Source organism: Apaloderma vittatum, unplaced genomic scaffold, assembly GCF_000703405.1.
Source record: "Apaloderma vittatum isolate BGI_N311 unplaced genomic scaffold, ASM70340v1 scaffold15392, whole genome shotgun sequence".
Lineage (NCBI taxonomy): Eukaryota > Metazoa > Chordata > Aves > Trogoniformes > Trogonidae > Apaloderma > Apaloderma vittatum.
This window is the reverse complement of record NW_009704321.1, coordinates 122,541-143,474: the sequence shown is the minus strand read 5'-3', so window position 1 is coordinate 143,474 and position 20,934 is coordinate 122,541. Positions and strand designations below refer to the sequence as shown.

General features: G+C 39.7%; 1 protein-coding gene across 1 annotated transcript in view; it reads right to left on the bottom strand.

Moving 5' to 3' along the window:
• Positions 1–1,799: 1,799 nt before the first annotated feature.
• DPYD (dihydropyrimidine dehydrogenase) overlaps positions 1,800–20,934 on the bottom strand; it is a gene marked incomplete at its 3' end in the record, with an annotated part of 137,774 nt that continues 118,639 nt past the window's right edge. The window contains exon 13 of the mRNA XM_009865013.1: positions 1,800–1,979. Within this exon, the coding sequence (XP_009863315.1) occupies positions 1,800–1,979 (180 nt within the window). The remainder of the gene's footprint in view (positions 1,980–20,934) is intronic.

Below are 20,934 nucleotides of genomic sequence, written 5' to 3'. Positions count from 1 at the left end.
AAAATGTATCACTACCTTATCAATGATGCAGCATGGTTAACTTTATATGTTATTATTTAGTAGCAATGATCCAATGATATAATTCAGTGCTACGGGCAATAAAATACACAATCAGTTACATTCTGAGTGCCTTGTTCCTTTTAAATGCCTAACAGAGGCAGCCAGATAAGATCATATAGGGGGTTGTTTTTCATTCTTTTTCATGTGACCTGTTTCAGGTTAAGATTCCTTTGAATTATTAAATGCTTCCTTAAAGCATCTTTTCACAGTACCTTTTTAAAGTTAATTATTGATGCAGTGACAAGTGGAAAAGACTAAAAATTATACTTTTTTTCTCATTCAAAAGAACATGAGAAACATCTTTGACAGTGGTTGTCTGTTTAGTAAAATACAAAGGTAATACAAAGACAGAATACTGAATGTAGCTCTAAAGAAGAATTACAATGCATCTCTGTTACATGAGTTGGAAATGCTGCATATGTTTCTACAGGTGTTAAAGAAAGGAAGTTTAGATATAACCCTTTGAGCCTGGTTTAACTGCTTAACATAAGTAGATGAAAATGAAACTGCTTATATCTTGTTTTATTTTTAAGCAGCACATTATCCAGAGCTTTAGGAACAGGATTGACTTTTCTCCTGGAAGGTAATATTATAATTTTCAGAGCTCCACAGAGAACAACAACAATACAGAAGTCTCTAATCTCCTGCTAAATCCAACTCCAGTCATCAGCAATGATAAGCAGAGATTTGGAGGCGTTTGACACTCCAAATCCTATTCGTTTGTAATTCCTTATTTTTACAGCATTTTCAACAGTGTTATATCAGATTTTCGGAAGGATAATCAATAGGCATGATGTATAACTGAAATCAGTCTTCAAAGTGATCCCCTCTAGTAACCAGAAACAAAAGCTCAGCCTCCCTGCTGTGCAGGTATTTTGCTTAGAGCAGTAGGCAGTGAGGCATCAGTAGGAAGCCAGTTACACCTCCCTGCTTCTCAGTGTGGATCAGCTGGTGCCCTGGTAGAGGGGTGAGCAGTACCGGGGTGGCTGCAACTCATTGCATGTAGCAAAAATCTCCAGAGATGCTTTTGTAGCAGGGAACTACTAGAGCAGAGAGGAAAGACAGTCCAGAGGTTACGATTTCAGTGAGACCATAGTTTACATTCCCATTCCACCGCAGCCTTTCTAGGTTTAAATGATCTTGTAGAATCTATTAAATTGTGTGGTGTTGCTGTTCCTCCCTTGGAACTTCCCTGTCTTGCAGGGGGTTTGTGAGTTAGCACACACAAAAGACCACGAGATGCTCAGGTATGATGATCGAAGGGCCACTCCTACCTGACTCAGTGTTCGGTGAATGGCTGGTTTGTGATTACGTTCAGTGCCAGGGGGCTTTCATGTCTCCTGGATGTTGCACCCTGGCTGGAACACCCAGGAACTTGTGGCACAGTATTAGTATCAGTCTGAACTGAGTTGAGTTTCTCTAAAACAAGCAGTGCCAGAACTTGCTCCAGTGCATTTGTAGTTTTACATCCTACACTTTTTCAAAAGACATGATCTTATGAATGGAGAAATCATATTTTTAGTAAAAAACGTTATCCCATATCAAGTCATTTCAAGTTTGTCTTCTTAAGCTGCCTTCAGATATTTGTTAATGCCCAGAAGGAAAAAGACTTGGTGACTAATTGTGACGGCAGCAGTGGTTACCCAAGGTAAGTAGCAAAAACTGCATACAATGACTATGGAATTGCCTTCAAAGCTAAGACAGTGTCATTATACAGGAATAGCAATGAAACAACATACCTTTCCCATCAGATCAGCGATTCTAGGTACTGGTTTTCCTTTCTGATGACGCATGGTTGCAGGACTCTGTCCATTCCAGTCTTCAAGCTCCTCAATGCTTTTTAGGTAAAGAAGAGCTCGCAGTCCAGTGCAGTAGTCATCGATAACAGTAAAATCTTGATTCTGGACTGCACTGCACACCTACGAAATGTAAGCCAGTTATCAGCAACATTCCAGTAGAGGCGTGTATGGAGTTAGCAAGCTCTTTGGATTTACTGATTATCAGATGACCCTTCCTGCAATCTCACTGGGAAAGAACTACAAGAATTCAGGATATTAATTGGCTGCTTAATCCTATGATATGATACCACCACCACAGTTCGGGGAAAAAAGGACTCAAGAACTCTGGGTGTGCCTAGGTGTCCTAAGGGCAGCCCTTAGACTAGGCCTGAAGGCTGTTTAGGAGTAAGCCAGCAAGCCCAGCCTCAGTTATGCCTTCTGGGGTGCTGATGCTGAGCACGCCAAGCACACCGGCAAACCACTAGCTATGCTCATACCTTTGCCTGCAGACAGAGGGTAGTATTCCCCAGCCTGCTCTGTTTAGGAAGCATGGACATGCCCGGTTAGGTCCCAGTCACGCAAATCACAGAACCACAGACTTGCTGTGGTTGCAAGGCATCTCTAGAGATTGTCTTGTCCAACCTCTCAGCTCAGAGAAGGGTTTGAATACCTCCAAAGACAGAGACTATACTACCTCTTTGAGGAATCTGGTCCAGTCTTCCATCTCCCTTGTAGCTTTTTCTTGTATTTAAACAGAATTTCCCATGTTTCATTTTTCCCCATTGCCTCTTGCCCTTTCACTGGATATCCCTGAGAAGAATCTGGCTCCAGCAAAAGCGTCTCAGCAAACAGCATCCGTTAAGCTGACCTGCTAGTATGGGTAAGCATTGCCAGGCACAGAACAGAACAGCCCCCTCTGCTAATCATGATTCGCCATTTAGTGGTACTGGACTGCCAGGCCACAACAGAAACACAGAGAGCAATGTAGCTTTATAAACATATAAAACAATGATTCCTCACATGCAGAGCTTAACATGTAAACTACTAACAGCAAAGTCTGACCATTTACGCTGATTCTTCTGGTCCACTTCATGGATATCAACTCAGATTTAAAACCACAGAGATCCCCAACCAAACTGACAAGTGAATAAAAAAATCCCTTACTCTAACTTGAACACCTTCTTATCAGATAAACTCTAATCACCCATCAGTGACAAGGTGCAGGGTTGGTTGAGTACCATTGTCAAGCCCTGGAAATGCTCTGAAATTTCAGATGTGTCAATATTTTCAGCCTCTGATTCAGTTTTTGCTCTAAAAGCTAATAAGAATGCTCCTGATAATACCTACACTTACACACACATATAATGAACATGAATGTGTGCACATGCACAAACACATCCACATTCCCTGGACATGAAAACACACCTTGGATAATAATTGACACTAACACTTAAAAATACAGGAAATACATAGTTGTTTTCACATTTCAGAAATGATGATATAACTTGCAATTCTGAAGACAGATACACATCACATAGCAAAATACTATACACTACAGCTGTACAAGGAAAAATAGGAGCAAAGTATAAAATAAGCACAAGAACATTTTCTATGCATCACATTTACATTACATGAAATCTGTTTCTCTGGAGAAACAGTGTGGGCATTAATTAGGTCTGTTACACCTTCCACAGACTACAAGACTTTTTTTTTTTCCAGAGCAATTATAAAGAACATCACAATAATTTCCTGTACAGGTTACTTAATGGCAAAACTCAGCTGATGCCTATTTAAATGTTTTAGTTCACCAAGGGATTCTCTATTTTTTTTTTAGAGCATGGCTAACAGTTTTATTAGCTAGTCTTAAAAATACTAAAACTATAAAAAAATACAGTTAAAAGCCATGTCATGTCACTAGAAACAAGTTCAGGCATCGTTGTCAAAATCCTGAAATATTTTGACAGGATGTATACACATGAGATACACTGGAGGATACCTGTAATAACCTTATAAATAAAGAGGCTTTTACTGTTTTCCATCTTGTGGTGCAGTGTTATGAACTGCAGTAATATAAAAATGTGCTGAAGATGATATCGCACTAAAAGCTAACATTTGATCTCTGAGAGTCTATGTGCAGTGCACTGTTTGTCTTCCCTGGAAAGGCAAGTGGGTTCCAGAACCAAAAGCAAAATGAATTTTTTTAAACAAAAATGTAAATCTCTGCACTAAATAAAAATGTTATCTGAAATGGAAAGATTTTAGAAAGATTTAGCAAGTGTTTTCAGACAACCCTCCTCTGCTGTAGGAGCCTTATGACTGTGGTGCCCAACGGTGTAGATAATTAATCAAAGACATGCCTTTCACTGAATTCACTGTGATAAAAGCAAGTGCTTATGTTTATGGTCCTTTCCTAGAACAAGAGTGATTCAACCATTAGCACATAAAAATCCAACAGAAATAGTTTTGCCATGTTTTTGGCAAATTCCAAAACATTCTGAGCTTTGAAATTTCTTACGCTGCGCATATCCGATAGTCAGATTTGTGTTTTAGGCTTGCAGTATCTTCCGTGAAGCAATTGTAGAAGTCTCTTCTGCATTTTAAAAGCTGATGAACAAAGTCAAGGTAAAAGGTCACTCTGAGCCATCAGCCATGACAATTTCTACAGCACAGAGAGAGGTTTTTAGCATCATACCTGGCTGCCTCTGAATCACGAGTTTAAATGACACCGTGCCCTCTCCCCAGCACAAGAGAAGTGGCAGGGCAATAGAGCAGGTGAGACTCAAACTCATGCATCCGGAAAAATTGCAGAGGAACTGAACCGACCTGTCTCCACACATCATTAATGCTCCTGCTTTGCTCCTGCTGCTTGCACTGGGAACAGGCGTGCTTCCTCTCTGTCGCAGAGCTAAACGTCGAGCCCTCTCTTCTGCTGGTGTCTTATTTTACCAGTGTGAAGAGCAGGAATAGCAGTCCAGCTATGACCATACTTAAAATGGAACTACCTTTTGGTTGCTACCACCTCTCTAATGTCTTATTAAAGCACCTCAACAAGAGGTAAAGATGAGCTGAGTGCTGCTGTAACAGCCCTTGTCTGTGCCTTGCACTCCGATGGGAGCAGCAGCATGAAACCAAACCACAACCAGCCCTGCTCGCTCAGCTCCTCTCCTCGGCATCATGCTTTTAGCAACCAAACACAGCAAAGTGTGCTTCCCTTTAGACCCTGAAGCAAAAGCTTGAACAAAAATACAACTGCATAACTGAGAACATACATATATTGTGCCAGACCAGCACTCGGTATCCTATGGCCAACAGAAGCCACTTATGGATGAGTGTAAAACACAGAGTAAGTGTGGATCAGTTGCTTGCATGGTTTATCAGCCCAGGTTTTGGCAAACAGTAGTGCTGGGACTTTGCATGAGAGAGATGGTACCACGGTAATATCCCCTGATCCTAAATAATCCAAGCCAATCTGTTTTATAAGGAAATTAACATTTAACTGTTCATTGACCTAGACTTTCACCTGAAACACTTAGGCAGAATGTAGCTTTTTCTTCTTTGGAAGATGAGAGGCCTTTGGAAGATGAGCAACCTGCGGGACAGAGTGAGGTCCAGATCACAATGAAGCTGTCAGCTGTCCCACTGGCAAGTGCTGTCCTGCTGTCTTGCTTCTATTTGTCTCTAGCTTTAGGCTAGAACTTGGGCTACAAGAGGAAGGTGCTACATTTTTCCTGCTTAGAAAGGTAACGTATATTATTCATATTGCACTAATACACAGGGAGATAATTCTGCACAAGCTTGGCTTTACTGCATTGGCTGGCTCTTCCAGCCGCTACCGGGGTGGGCCCCCCCCACCCGCTACAATTTAACATCTAACATCTGACCTCTTCCCTTTCCCCCAGATCCAGATTCCTATGATTGCATCCCAAAAGAGACAACTAGGCCAACGTGCTATGTACGGTCAATTATGATGTGCTCTCAGTACTCTGAAATCTAAAATTTCTCAGTAAAAGTTGCGATTGTTGGTTACAATTCTAATCTGTACAGACATGCCTGAGATACTCAAAGATACAATGCCTGATTAGCTGCTGATAAATCAAACATACTCTAAATGATCTCATTGGGGAATGGGGATGCGAAATGAATCACAGGCTAAGGCTCTAAGTAAAACCGTTCTGCAAAATGCAATGATGGGAGAGGCATGCAAAGGTCCCTGCTGATGTCTTGCATAAGAAATGACCTGTCTGCTCTTTTACTAAATAAACATAAATATTGAGTCTAACTTTGTCAAAAGATGTAGAGACACTACAAATCTTACTTGAGGAACTTGAGCAAATTCTCAGGAGATTATTATTGCGTAAAAAGAATTGTACGGGTTACATGATTGTTATTAATCATTCACATCAATAGGAAACTTTCAGTTCAAATATTTTGAAGGAAAAGCTAATTATTGGTTACAGAGACTACCACATCGTTAGAAAACATTGTAAATGTCTTTGCTTTTTAGCAGAATCATTACACAACAAAGAGATGCCGATTTCTGAAGTCTTTACTGAGGCACATCCTCTGCACTGTTTACTGAGAGCCCTGTCTCTGTACGACATTCTAGGTTTTGTCCATAGTCTATGTTTCTAGGAGCAACAGGAAGAATATCCATTGGATTTTATTTTGCTCTCTACAAAAAGGAATGTGGTTCCTGTCCAAATTTTGGAATATCTTGGGGGACTGTGTGAAAGACTTGTGCCATCCGTGCAGAACCTGGACAAAATCTTTGGCTGAGACATTTGTAGCCAGATCACCCGCTAAAGCAATTCCTATTCAGTCTCCTCCTTGCATCTTCCTACTGGGGGAATGCTGCAGAGGAGAAAATATTTTTTGTAACACTAGAAAGAGGAAAAAATGCACTTCTTTTCAGGCATTACCCTGTCCACTCTCTCTTACCCCACAATCTACAGTTTTTACATAAACGCATTATTATATGGTGAAATCCCAGCTGGACAGGTGATGATGGGGAAGATGGTGCCAAAAATGGACCAAAAGTCCCCCACCTGCATTCCTTCTATTCCATGAATAGCACGGCTTTCAGCAGAAGCAGCAGGGGAGATGAAGATCTAGACATGTTTGTATCAATTACACTACTCTCAGCTAACATGAGGTACTGCGTCTATAATCTCATACACTGCTAGCTCACTGCAAAAGGCTGGAGCAGTTTGGAGAAGCTAGACTATTTAATAATGTGTTGCTTTGCAAAAAGTGCAAATATTCTTGGTGTGACTAGATCTGTGAGAACAAGAAAGCTGCAATGTCTGGCAGCAGTCATGCTCCTATTTGCAATTGTCTCAAAGTGTTATTAAAACCCCTTACCAACAAGGAATTTGTGGAAGAAGACAATAGCTTAGAGGAAATTTTAATTTTTACACCCGTCCAATATATATGTTTTTCTCTTCAGAATATAGGTGTAAAATAATTGTGATTTTCATGAAAACAGAAGTAACAGTAAGGAGGCAGATGGGTGGCAGTGACACAGGGTCTAGAAGTAAGAAGATTGATGGCTACATATTTGTATATACAAACGCAAATCACATAGCTTGACTGTTCTGCCATATTAGTTTCCATTTGTTGTAGCTGTACAACATCAAAGCAGTGATGTCCCCATATATTGCATTTAGTGGTAATGTAACGGACTACCAGAAAAAAAAAAATCAAAGTGAGAGTTTCTAAGTAGTTTTCTGGCAATTGAGACAGCAGGCTCTTTCATCTGTGCTGTAACTGTGGCAGTACATTGATTTAAACTCCTTCTGAGATCTCAAATGCTTTTATATTCTTAGGTCTCACTGGCTGCTATTTTTTGCTTTTTAACCCCCCCTTTAAATGATAAAATTCTAGCATTTAGCAGAATGCCATCTTGCTTCCCCAGAAGACGGAGACTTATTTCAGCTTTGGTTCTAAACTGCATAAGATCTCTAAATAAAATAGCTCTCAAAATGCCATCCGATTAGGAAATTGGCCTTTGACTTCTCAGTTTCTAATATTCTTACCATAGCAAGGGGATAAACAACTATAATTCCTCTGAGATACCTGTAACAGGTTTTACAATGGATTAACAATGTTGCTTTTCCATTAATTTAGCTGACTTCCTTTGAAATATTTTTACTGATATGCCCAAATAGTAAGCAAAAGATTTATTGTTTTTGATATGATATTTTCCATTTTAGCATTATTTATCATCATCTTATGCAAGCTTTCTTTTACTATTAAAATTCTTTCTGTAAGAATTGAAGACATAAATCCGCCTTTCTGTTAGAGAAACATTTATGAATGACTCTGAGCTGGGTTTGATTGTATAGTTGAGGCTACTGCTTTTTTGATTAGTGCCTATTGATTAAGATGCTATTGGAAAAAGACTGAAGTTGTAAATGAGTGCAAGGTGCTTCAGAAAGGATTCTATTTGTGCCCATCTGGGTATCCATATGAATCGACAGCCTTAAGAAAATAAATTTTATTGCAGTGGGCAAGGGTATGATTACAATCTGGGTAAGGCATGTATAAAATTTAAAATTTATTCTCAAAAGCAACTAGAAAAAATTCACTCAACTAAAGGGAGATCTATCTGGGCCACACAATCTATATACTGCATAGCTCTTGCCTATGGAAACGAAAATGTGTGTTTTCTAGCCCTTGTACAATGATTTAGATGTGCCCAGATTTACAAAATAAAAAGCAATACACACAGCACGGGTTATCTGACACAGTACTCATAATAATGTGGCAAAAGCTGCAATGTGAGAGTAAGCAGACAAATAAAATCTCCTCTGAGAGGGCTTTCTGTACTTCAGGATACTAATAGCTATGGAAAAGCTGCCTGTGTAACGATGGTTCCTCCTCATTGTCTCATTGAACACTGACTTACCAGTACATTAAATGTGTAGCTTAAATTATCCTTTCTATCAGCAATTATGACTTTTGCTAGAGGGTTGCAGGATTAAGAACATTAGAGGAAGTGGATTATCAGATAACGTGGTGCACTCTCTGGAAAAAACATGAGACTGTTTTAAAGAACAAATTTGTAAGTAAGGAAAAGCTTCCCAAATATTGATACAGTACAGATGGAATGATTTGATTCATTCACATTAGTTGCTTAAATGACTCTGGAGATATAGGTTAGCAGATGGGATGTTACTTAACAAGGCTTCTGATACTGGATCAAGATGCAAAACTGATTTGGATGATAGCTGATAGCCTTTTAAAAACATTAGAATTGAGCTAATATACATGAACTAATGAACTATTCTTTGTTCCAAAGTCTAGTATGGCTTTCAGAAAGCAGTTTAAAGGACTCAAATATTACATCTATGGATTGTCTGAGTTGCGAGAAAAAAACCCACATGACCTTTTTTAGTTGAGTCCTAGACTTGAAGTCCTAACAAGCTGAGGGCTTACCAGTGATACTTGAGGGGCAACACACAGAAGAAATTTTCAAGGATGCTGACAATTCCAGGCTCTGCAGAGTAGGCAACCATTCATATAGGCCATAAGAAATCTATATAAAACAAATGACTGGCTGGTCTGATGTCATGTGGGTGTCAGTAATGAAGTGATTCAGCTATTTTGTTACTCCTCAAGTGAGTTCATCAGACAAGCTTGAGGTAGTGTCATTCTATTCAGAAGTATAGGATAATGACAGCAAGTAATGGAGCTCAAAATGAGTTAAAAGGAGAAGGTGTCCAGCAAGACAAGCTTGCAGGACAAGAGCTCTATCTTCCGTAGGGCTTGGATGCTCTCTACAACAGGACAACATAATGTTGACATGGTGTTGAGCACTGCTGAACTGGCATTTAAGCAGCATCAAGGCAGGAAGCACAGGTAAGGAGATAAGTAGCCGAGCAGCAAGAAGGAGCACACACGCAGCTTGTGCTGAAGCCACATCAGCCTCCTGAGACAGCCTGTAATGGAAAGCCTCCCCAGCACCAAAGTGAAACAAGGATCCTGAAGTACCCAATTTTGGGGGTGAAAAACAGTCCTTATTCATGCATTGCACTCCAGCATCCTTGGGCAACTGTGAACAGCCAACAATGAAGAAGGAGAAAAAAGCCTGGAATCCATCAGCCACTTATCAGACCAGGGCATGGCAGGTGATAAGAGCACTATAAGGGATCTTGTAGGAACATAATGATCAATTCCTAGCCTACTCAAATGTATTTTTCCTCCCCTTAAGTTCTTCTCTGCCAATTAATGTATCTTTGATCTAAATAGCTAAACTGGGTGTTTGGGAGTGGGAAACTTATCAAGGGAACCCGAATGATGCAATTTTGTATCCTGTGTCTTTGAGAGGGGAAATGCGGAAGAAATCAAGAATTTTCAGAAGGCTCCCTGAGGTAATATCTTTTTTCTCCCTCTCAACCACCCCTTCAGGAATGGTTTTATTTCCTTATCTCACTAAAGCATTCTGTCAGTTCTTGGAGCTACAAAGTGGACCTTTATGCAGTAGGTGGTCACACACACTGATAAAAGTACTGATCATGATCATCTTTCCTAAGAAAACAAATATGACTGCACATGCCTTGAACACTGAGGAGTGTGAGAAACAGCCTCATAATCAGTCATCTATAGCAAATTGTATCACTGTATTGCAGATCTGCAAAATGAAAGGTATTTCTGAAAGCAGATGAGCTAACTCCCCCGTGTCAACAGTCCAATCACACGTAGAGACTCTACAACTATCTTTACCTTTCTGTTGAATACCACTTCATATTTCATTCATTAACACCCAAAGGTCTCGCCTCTCTCTTATAACTACTATTGTGGAAAATGAAATCTTTCAGGTCTCCCAGCAGTTCTGCAGCTGCTGGTATAGCATCAGCAGCTGTGTCAGGTAGGTGTAGATTTACTCTACCCGTTTCCACGAGCTGTATTCTCCAGCTCCTCCACAGATATTTCTAAAGCAGGTATCAGTTGAGTGGTTTAGATCTAGTGGTTTGATGTTGAAAGCCGTCAACTAACACAACATATTTAGTCAAACATTTGAAGTGTTTTTAAGATTTTTGTTTCCTGAGAGCTAACCAATGGTAACAGCATCCTCTCTGGACTGGAGGTGATCTATTGTGCCATTTTTGGAGAGGCGTATTTGTCAGAAGTGATTATGGTTCTAGGAAAGCACACTTCTCTGAAAGGAACTGTGTTCTGGAAAATGTGTGGAAAAGAGTTTCAGAATTACCAATATGTGCTGTTTGACAACATGGAACACAACAGTTCGATTTAACTTGAAAATGTCTGTTTTGCAATCCAAGTTAATTGGAATGAAAAGGTCAAAACTAAAATATGTTGCAAAATGATTGAAACAAAGATTCGCTTCACCCAAATAATATTTTTTTCTTTAAATGTGTTAATTCCACACATTTTTAGAATTTTAATTATCAGTTCAAACTGGAAAAGCTTTCCATCCCTAAACTTCGCTGTGACAGAATTACTGTATTTCCTGAAAATTTGTAATAATCAGGCTCATTAATGCATAACAGATTCAGGATAAAGTTTTAGCGTTTTTCATTCCAGGACATGCTGAAACAGACACAGCAGGGACTTGAACCCAGGTCTATTTTGATTAAATGAAATTGGTCAATGAAAAACAGTTTTGTCAAAGAAATTTCCAACAAACTCTAATGAGAACTATCTACTGAGGGACATCCTCCTGTGACCAGAATTCTGAAAGCTGCAGACCTCTCAAAATCAAACAGAAAAGCAATTTTTCCATTTTAGAACCTCAGTTCAGTTCTGCAATGATTAACCCCTCATCCTTGTGAGTCTTTCCATCTAGTAGTCTCGTATTTCAGCTAAAATTACTTTCATCCTTTATCAGCTTGCCTGTACGAATTTGTGCAGCAGCTGCTGCATCCATTGAAGAGTGAGATTCATGTGAATAAAACAGTTCTGACCCTCTGAGTCCTTCGTGTCTGAGATAAAAACCCACTTCCACATTTCCTTAGGGACTGTTTTACCTATCTCTGTCCAAATAATAAATATCAGCAAGAAAAGCAGCAACACAACTCAGATATTGAAGGAAGTTAAACCCTTTCTTAAATGTACTGCTAGCTTCACAAAAAATGGTTTCTCATTTGTTTCTTTTATTCAAATTGCATGGATAAAAGGACCTCTGACCAGCCAGATCAAGCTGTGTCAGGGAGCTTGTGCTGTAGCAGGAAAAAAACTTCAAAAAGGCATCAGGGCTTATATTGCCAAGTTGCTCCCCACTTCCTGGACAGAAAAAAGATTTTTTTACCACTGGAAAAAACAGCAGATGGGTCACCAAACTCCTGCTCACCCCGCAGCAAGCCTGAGCAGAGCCACGTGGCAGCACATGCCTGTGCCAGTGTGGGCTCCAGGCTGGTGTGTGCCCCGAGCACAGCCACCTCTTTCTCCACTGCCTGCTCGCCCTCTCTGCCTGCCACTGCCAGCTACGGCTTCTCACTGAAAGATTGGCAGAGCTGCTACGACACAAAAAGAAAAAATTCCTACGTGTGTGTTTTCTTTGTATGACTGATAATGCTTCAGAGAAAAACTTCCCTGATGGCAGAGCTTTGCAATCCTGAATGTTTTATGTTTCCCTTTTTTGGAAAATGTGTCCCTAGTAGTTACAATACTTATAATCTAAAACAAAACAGAGGAAACTCCCTGAGTAATTATTGGAGATGGCAGCAACAAAAAACGAAACAGAATTTTTAACTGTGCTTATCTTTCCTTCTATTTACATTTTCAATATCCAGCAAGGAGCTGGGTACATTTGCAGATTCAATCTCCAGTCACCTCGACACCGGTATGTAAGGAGAACTGTCTACAACAGAGCTAGCTTCATCTCTGAAAGCAACCTGAGCTCAACTTGCCCACAATTTCTTTAACATTTAACTAAGCCCCTTCTAACAGACATCTCCATGTTGCTTTTACTTTGGAACCTTCTAAGCTTCTAAGTACAACTAACTTGATGTCAATTCACACCACACGCCTTTATCTACAGGGAGGACAGCTCTGCACTTGTTCATATAAGACAGCGGCAGCACCAATCCACATTGGCAGTGTGAATCTGCATTCAAAACAGGTGCAACAATACAGGGTTTTGGAAAGGCAAACAATATTGTGGATCCTTTGGAGAGATGGAGAGAGCATGTTGCCAAAGCAATTATTCTTCACATCTCCTCAACCCTTAATGTCCCTTGGTCACCAGCCCCAGGGAAGGACAGTAGACAGCTGAGCAGAAGGGGAGAGAGAAGCAGACTCAGTGTTCCCAGGTGTAAGAGCTGAGAAAAAATCCTCTGCAGAGGCTGAGAGTGACTGGTACAGGGCAGTATTTGAGTCGACGCTCAATTGAGACCTAATTGTTATTAAATAATTATTGCCATTCAATGATAGTTAAACCTGCTTTGCATGAGAATCCATTATAAGAATAACAAACAGCAATTGTTATGGAATGAGCTTGGATTCATTCTTACAAATTTATGAAATAACAGTCCTATCTATGCAGACCTCATTTACTAGATAGTGAAATGAGAAGAAATAAAGGAAAGCTAATAGATAAATTCCCTAAGTGCCTCCAAATAAAATGTAAAACTACTGAAAAACTGCACAAAATAAAAGGAATTATTAGCTTAGAGTTTATTCTGTAACTTTACAATGTGGTGATTTGAATATTTAAACTATTCATTAAAAATTGTAAGATAATAAAAGTAAAAATCAATAATGAAAACCTGTTCTAATTTGTTTTTTTTTCCTTTCCAACTTTAACCAAAAAAACTTTCTAGATCGTTTTTGTTTGACAAATTCTAGTTTCCATAAAAAGGAATTCTCACAGAAAATTCTCACTATCAATTAGCAATTTCCATCCCAGGCATCTGTAATTGAGCAAGTGTGACAGTCCTCTAATGACCTTTTTTATTAGCAAAGAGAGACAGACAGTTGAGAACAGGTTGAGTTCTGTAATTAGCACTGAGCTAAGGAAAAAAGCAGAAAATAATGAAATGTTTATCAGAAGTGATTGTTCAAGTATGTCTGTCCCAACTCTTCTCTCTCTTTCACATTCATTTTTCTTTTGATTTTATGTCGACATGTTCAAACAGCACTTTGTTCTCTCTTTTGTTTCTGCATGTACTGTAAATCTCAGCTCTGCAGAGAAGGATCCCTCCATTCAGCGCTGCCTCCATTGAAGACTTTTTTAAGCACGCGACTCTGTGAGCATCGGAGCTAATGATACCTGGCTTCCAGCAGCTCTGTGTCTCCTGGTTGGGTTCTCTGACATCTAATAAGGTGTGACTGCCAATTAAAGCCTTTCCTGTGGCTGACACAGTCCTAACAGCGCTGTCCCAGGTGGATTCTCAGAGGTCTAATAAAGGTGAACTCATACCATGCTCGCACTTACAGTGAAGGAATGCAGGTATGCTATCTCCTCTGCCTGACTTTTTTGTTTTCTCAAAACTTGTTATAGCAAAATACTTTCTATCTTCTGGCAAATTTCAGTGGAAATGGCCACAAAGCTCAAATGTGACACGATACTCAAAAGGACATACATAGCAAGTTTCTTTGGGAATACAGGCTAAAACTTGCTATTTCTACATGAAACTACATTTATCTCAATCAAAGGACTTATATCTGAAGAGTGTTTTTGCCTTAAGTGCTTCTTCTTTTTTTTAATCTTTAAAATTGCTGGTGGATGTAAAGATCTACCATTTGAATCTTGTTTCGTATCATTTCAGTGGCCTGCCACTGTGGCCAGCAATGTATTCCTCACTCATCAATTTAATTGGCAAGAGAAGAATGAGTTCCAATATATTAACTTCTTTGTATTACGGGCAGCTTTGCATGGAAAGGTTTTGTTCTTCTACCCTCTGAGCCGCAGCTGGTGTCAGAAACTTCACGGTGTCCAGGTGGTGCCAAAGCGTGCCTGTTTACAGGCTTATTTGCCCGTGGAGCGCTCTTCGACTGGCACAAAGCAAATCCTTCAGCCTCCACTGCTCCCATGCACTGGTGCAAGGACGGGCTGGGGGCAGAGGAAGGGCAGGCTCTTGGCAAGGCCAGGCAGGAGAATCCCAGCCCTGCTCTGCCACAGCGATGGCACCCTGTGGTTGTTTTAGACTTGCAGCCACCCACCTGACTTCACTCTCCTTGCACACTGCTGAAATTAGATACAAAGACTGAGCCTTTCCTCTGCATTCCCAGTCACTGCTGCTCATAGCAAGACAAAATATTTTTCCAAGTATCACCAGCATAAACTTAGCCTGGAATTGTAAAAAACAGGGCCTGCTCCATCACTGCCCTGTTGTCACTTCCATGATTTCAATCTCTTTTAGTTTTGCACTTTCTGTACCATTAAATGGCAGAAACAATAGTTCCTGAATGAGAATTCTTTGGCCTCATCTATTCCACACTCAAGTATCAGGATCTTCACTGGCTTGACCAGACACTGAGACAAGCTTAAAAGAACACTAATAAAGTGCATGGAGACCTAGATCTCTACTTGGCAGTTCTGTAGCCATAAAAGAATAATAGAAAAAAAGCATCAGGGACCTAAAAAAAATTAAAAAATAGAAAATAAATGACAAAAATATGATAAATTATTATATTGTACATTTATTTCATGGGGTTTTAATGGTTTTTTTTGAGATTGCGGTCAAGAAAATGCTAGCATCTAAACATTAAGGTGTGATATGATGATTATGAAATGGTTGGTTTTTATTTTCCCCTGCCATTCAGTGATTATATTTTCAGAGTCTTGCCTTTATTTTCTGATACCCAGGGCATTTTATACCATGTAGAAGGGTTCCTCACAAGGTTTTGCATTTGCACAAATACAATAACAATGCTCTCTCACAGTTCAAATCTCACAATTTTGCGACTGAAAAGCTTGTTTATTCACACACAAAGGGCTATCTTGCTGTTATAAAATCCCTCAGCTAAATGCTTTAGTAAAAAGCCTGCTGAAGAAAAAATAATAATCAAACTGTCTTGAATCCCTTGAGACTGTCTCAAAAGAGGTAACAACAAGAACACTCCTTGAAAATATTACAAAAAACCTCAAGTAGTTTCAAAACCAGATGCATTCTGTGTTGGAGAGACATTTTATCTTGCAGTGGCAAAAAACCATCTCTACTGCTTTCCTACCATGGGCTGTCACCTGCTGCCTCTGAGGTGCCTCACCTGAGAGATGAGGAGGGTCATCATGCACGGTCTGGAGGCAGCCGGTGTGCATAGGCTGAACATGACACGGTGAGGAGAAGGGTTCTGTGCCTGTAGGAACAGGACTGCAAAGTCTGACGTCCTGTCCAGGGCAAGTGGGAGATGGAGATGGGTGAAAGTGGATCTGAAAGAGGGCTTGGGGCAAGGCTACAGGCTGTTCTGTTGGGAAGCAGCACTATATAAGTGGATTTTAAATCGTTGCTATGTAAAGAGCCTTACAGATGCTGGAACATGCTGGAGCAACAGGGGACATTTGTGACCTCCATACTTTGTAAGAAAAGAAATTTCTTTGAAGAGGAATTCATATTCTTTACACATTAATGGCCAATATTCATGATTCACAAAAGTATTCCATACCAGAATATAATGTTAAGAGACTCTAGCATGAAACAAGTATACTTCAGAAAGTACCCCTTTGTTCTACCTTTTTTTTCCGGTTATATCTACCAGAAATAATGACTACAGAATCTCTTTCAACAAAAGGTCATTTATGTCAATGGACAGAACACAGAGGATCAGATCACCTGCGGTAATTGCAAATTAATGCTCTACTGCTAATGCATTAACTACACAATATTGATCTACAATTCAATCATACAGGCTACTGTGAAGTGATTTTTACTTTAATATTTTTACACTTTTATTGCTTTTTCCATAATGCATTTTCTCTTTCCACTGGAATTTTCTGTAATTGTCTCCATTTTTAATTTCCTACAGCAAGATGACTTTGAAAAATGTATGTCTCCTTCAAAGCCTTGCAAAAATCTAAAAAACCATCAATGGTATATGGTAAATCACATACATGATGCAAAAGATGCAAAAAAAAATCTGAAATACATGCTATTTTGATAAACTGGGGCTTTTTTAAAAAAAGCTTACCTAAAAAAATACTTCAGCCTCACTGGAAGCCTGTAGTAACGAATTGCACCTCAAAAAGATGCAGCTAGATATTTGTGGAGCTTTTGATATGCAATAAGTGCAGGATTATCCCCATTAAAAAGTTGTTTGGGTTTTTTTATTTCATACCTGTAATGAAAAGGGATTGGTGGATTTGGGTATGTTACAAAAAAGTATAGTTCTATGGAATCAGCTGAAGATGATTGCAATGTTTTGGCATTTTTAATGAAAAATTAAAACCCAGGTGGGGTGTCTTTGCAACTGTTTCTGTCATAAAGTTGAAAAATGCTCTGTTAAATTGCTGTATAAAATTTTAACCCCAGCTACTAGTGACTACAATGATCCAGTTTGTTTTCTATACCTGTTACAAAATTTTCTTACACACGAACTTTTTGATGGTAACAACACTAAGATGTTGCGACGGAACAGAACACACTTCAAATTTTTCCCCAAACCACTCCCTAATATATCTGCTTAATACCACTTGAGATGGTTATAGCATATATTGAAATATGACTCACCACCTGACTCCTGACTTGCACTCCTTTGTATGATGATTTCATAAAATGGAAAATAAATCCTCATGCTTTAAAACTAAAAGCCACTGGAAAAAAGTAATGGAGAACTGTTTGTAGGTGAAATAGATGCAGAGGAAAATCTGATCTTTCTTTTAATGGAGGTACATTTATTATTCATAAACCTCTTTCCTAAGAGATATGCCACATTGCAATTAAACCAACTCACACAAAGCCTTCATATTATCTTAGCTCACGAACATCACCCTCTCATGGCAGAGAAGACACCAGACCCTTGGTCCTGGCACAAGGAAGGGAAGCCCCACAGCCACACAAGTGCTGCTCGCCCAGGCTCTTGGGCTCCATGGATGGATCAACAGAACCTTTGCTGCTTTGTGGTGTTAGATTGTGTTTAATGCTCCCTACCCTATTAAAATACTGCTGATGAGGAAACATCCACAGGCTATTTTGTGTAATGAGTGGTGATAGCAGTGGCAGTGCTGTGATTCTTTAACCCAAGGATTTGAGACTTGTAGAATGCAGGTGTCTGCTTATCTGTTGAGCAGACACTGAGGATGGAGATTAACAAGACCTGCACAGTGAGAACCAGCCAAAAGAGGGAGTCTTGTTGTCCCAGGACCACCTTGTTTTGGCCAAAGAACAAGGCCAGAGGGAGACTAACAATGTCAACACGATCCTGCAAACAGATAAGTTGCTTCAAAACAGAATTCTGAAGGCCACAGTGCCCAGAGTGGAGTTTTTTGCCTCAATATCCCTATATGACCATAGTCACCCACTCTCCACTCAAACCATGCCAAATGTGACCCTGGGGAGGGGGGAGATAGTATATAAGGAGCATGGAGGGAGTGTATTGATGGAGGGAGAGAACAAACCCAGGAGAGGCAGTCGACGGGCTGTGCTCCTTGTCCTTCACCCAAGACAGGGACACCTTCTTGGTAAGAACTGCACTTTCACCTGTTGGTGAGAAGTACCCAGGATAGTATTTTGCTAGCATTATTATCATATATTAACGCTACTGCAGACAGTGAACTTATCAACGGCAACTCCAAATCTTGTATCTGTCGCTTTAATAAATCACCTATTCTTTGTTATCTTGCACGTTGTTTCAGTGCAAGTCCTTAATGGGGTTCTGAAACATGCAAGCGCTTAGCTTGGGTACGTGCCTCTCACAGCCACAGACCTTTTCACAAGACAAGTACTCACTCCAAGTTTTGAGACCATCACTCAGCTGGTACGGCTGAACGCAGAGCTCCCTGCAGCACTGCCTGAGCCCAATGTTCCTCGCTTTCTGCCTCTGGATCAGTCATGAGGTGTCCTCATGGTTTTGGAAATGAAATGTGAAATGTAACTGTCAAAACTGTTAAAATAAGCAACAGAGGTTTTGAATGTTGAGGAAGGAACAGCCTGGGCATCCAATACCAAGGACATGTGAGAGAGAGACTGGAATTCAGGGAAAAATATATTAGCTGGCTAATTTGTATGCCCTTGTTAAGAAGGAAAACAATGGCAATTATTCTCATAATCCTAATTAGGTTCCAAAGATGACCTGTGAAAAGGAGGCTTGCCTGAGCAGCAGACAAAAGTTTCAGTCTAGTTCCAGTCAAGTTTATTCCTTTTAAGACTGTTTGTAGAGATCACTTGTTTCTCTCTCTGTTCCATTTGCTTTTCACCAGATGAGGGCAAGACTTATGGTCTGTACTCACAATTTTGCATGAAGTTTACTAAAGGCTTATTTTTAAATAGATGTAATTGAACTAGTTCAGACCCTTACCTACACAGCAACTTTAGAACTCATTTATCTCAGATTAGTTTAAATTACTTCCCTACTATTGTGAAACAGAAATAAGCTGCTCAAACTGAGGTTTGATCCAGAGGAGTTTAAAATCAGTTCTAGAGATGGTTTAAGTTAAACTGGTGGAGCCTAAGGACAAGAAAAAAATATTTTTCACCATCTCTGGGAAAAAAAATGTTGAAAAGAGAAATTGTTCTGTAAAGGGCAGAAGAACAGTATAGATTAAAGTCATTTCTGGAAGCTAGTTCAAGAAAGCTTGATTAAAACATTAATTATTGTTTTCCTTTTAGTAGTATAAATCCAATATTCTTTCTCTTCAGCACTGACTGAGATGTCTGCATTAAATTATATTTCAGAACTTGCCATTACCATTGGGGGAAACCAACAAAAAAGAAAAGACATACTAAAAAATAAACAGCTACAGACTTGAAAAAAATTCAATTTTAGTCATCCAGAAACAGATACAGCAGATATAGAACAGAAAATCATTCCATTCTGTGTAATTCAGATCACATGATATTGTTACAGAGAAAGCCATCAGAACTGCAGGTCTATTAGCAATAACAAATGAAATGCATCTGCAGCACTAAAAACACTCCCTTGTCTACTTTTCTGTAGACAAATGCTGCTCTGTAATTTGTACCATTACTTAGTATTTATCTAGAAGAAGCTCTTGCACCATTGTATAAGAAAGGCAGATTTTTTTTATCTGTCCACGACAAAAGAAGAGTTTTAAATATTGTAATGCAAACTAAAAAAAAAAAAGGTAATAGTATTAACATCATTGAGACATTAAGATAAATAACTAAATATCCAAAATCTACTTCAGCACCCAGACATGTTAACTTTTGCTGTACATTAAAAACCCAGCCAAATCAAACTACTGAGTTGTTGGTTTTTTCTCCCCCTGAAACATAGCAAACAAATGACTAATTTAGCAGTCACCATAGCTGTGCAGAAAGGATGGTCACACTGAATCTAATTTCAATGTGAAAGCGAATTGTCGGAATGAAACCACTCCACTCATCCCATGGAGTCACACAAAGCTGGAATCCACAGGATCCACAGCTGCTGTTGTCTGTGATGGGAACTACAGATAAAGGGGACAAGTATCTACCAGAAAGTAACAATATACAGTGGAATAATAGAACATAACCACCACCTGCTCTTCCCAGCCATTCTAACGTATGTGCTGCAATGGTGCCCTGACATGCCTACTAGAGCAGGTAAGCAGCTGATTTCCAGCTAATTTCCTGGTGCCCATAAAAAGAAGCCCCCAAAGCTTCTGTTCATGACAGGGGCTAACTAACCATGCCAATCTGGCCAGGACCTCCAAACAACCCACTGAGCAACACACACAGCTTCAACTGCTGCATGCAGTCCGACACCTCACTCCAACGCAATGGGCTGCAAGGCCAGCACCATATGCAGGAGGCACAGCTCTGCACCTCCTGTTCCAATAAACATGCTTAAAGGGACACAGATGCCTCGATAAACAAGAGTTACTTTAAGCTGGCTCCCAGTGGGACCAAAGCAGTGCTCTTTGAAATCCCTCTCCCCTTGAAAAGGCTCTTTGCAGAAGACAAAACCCAAGAATAAAGGATGAACAGATAGCTCAAGCTTAACTTTGTGTCAGCATTTTTGTATGACAAGAGAGAAA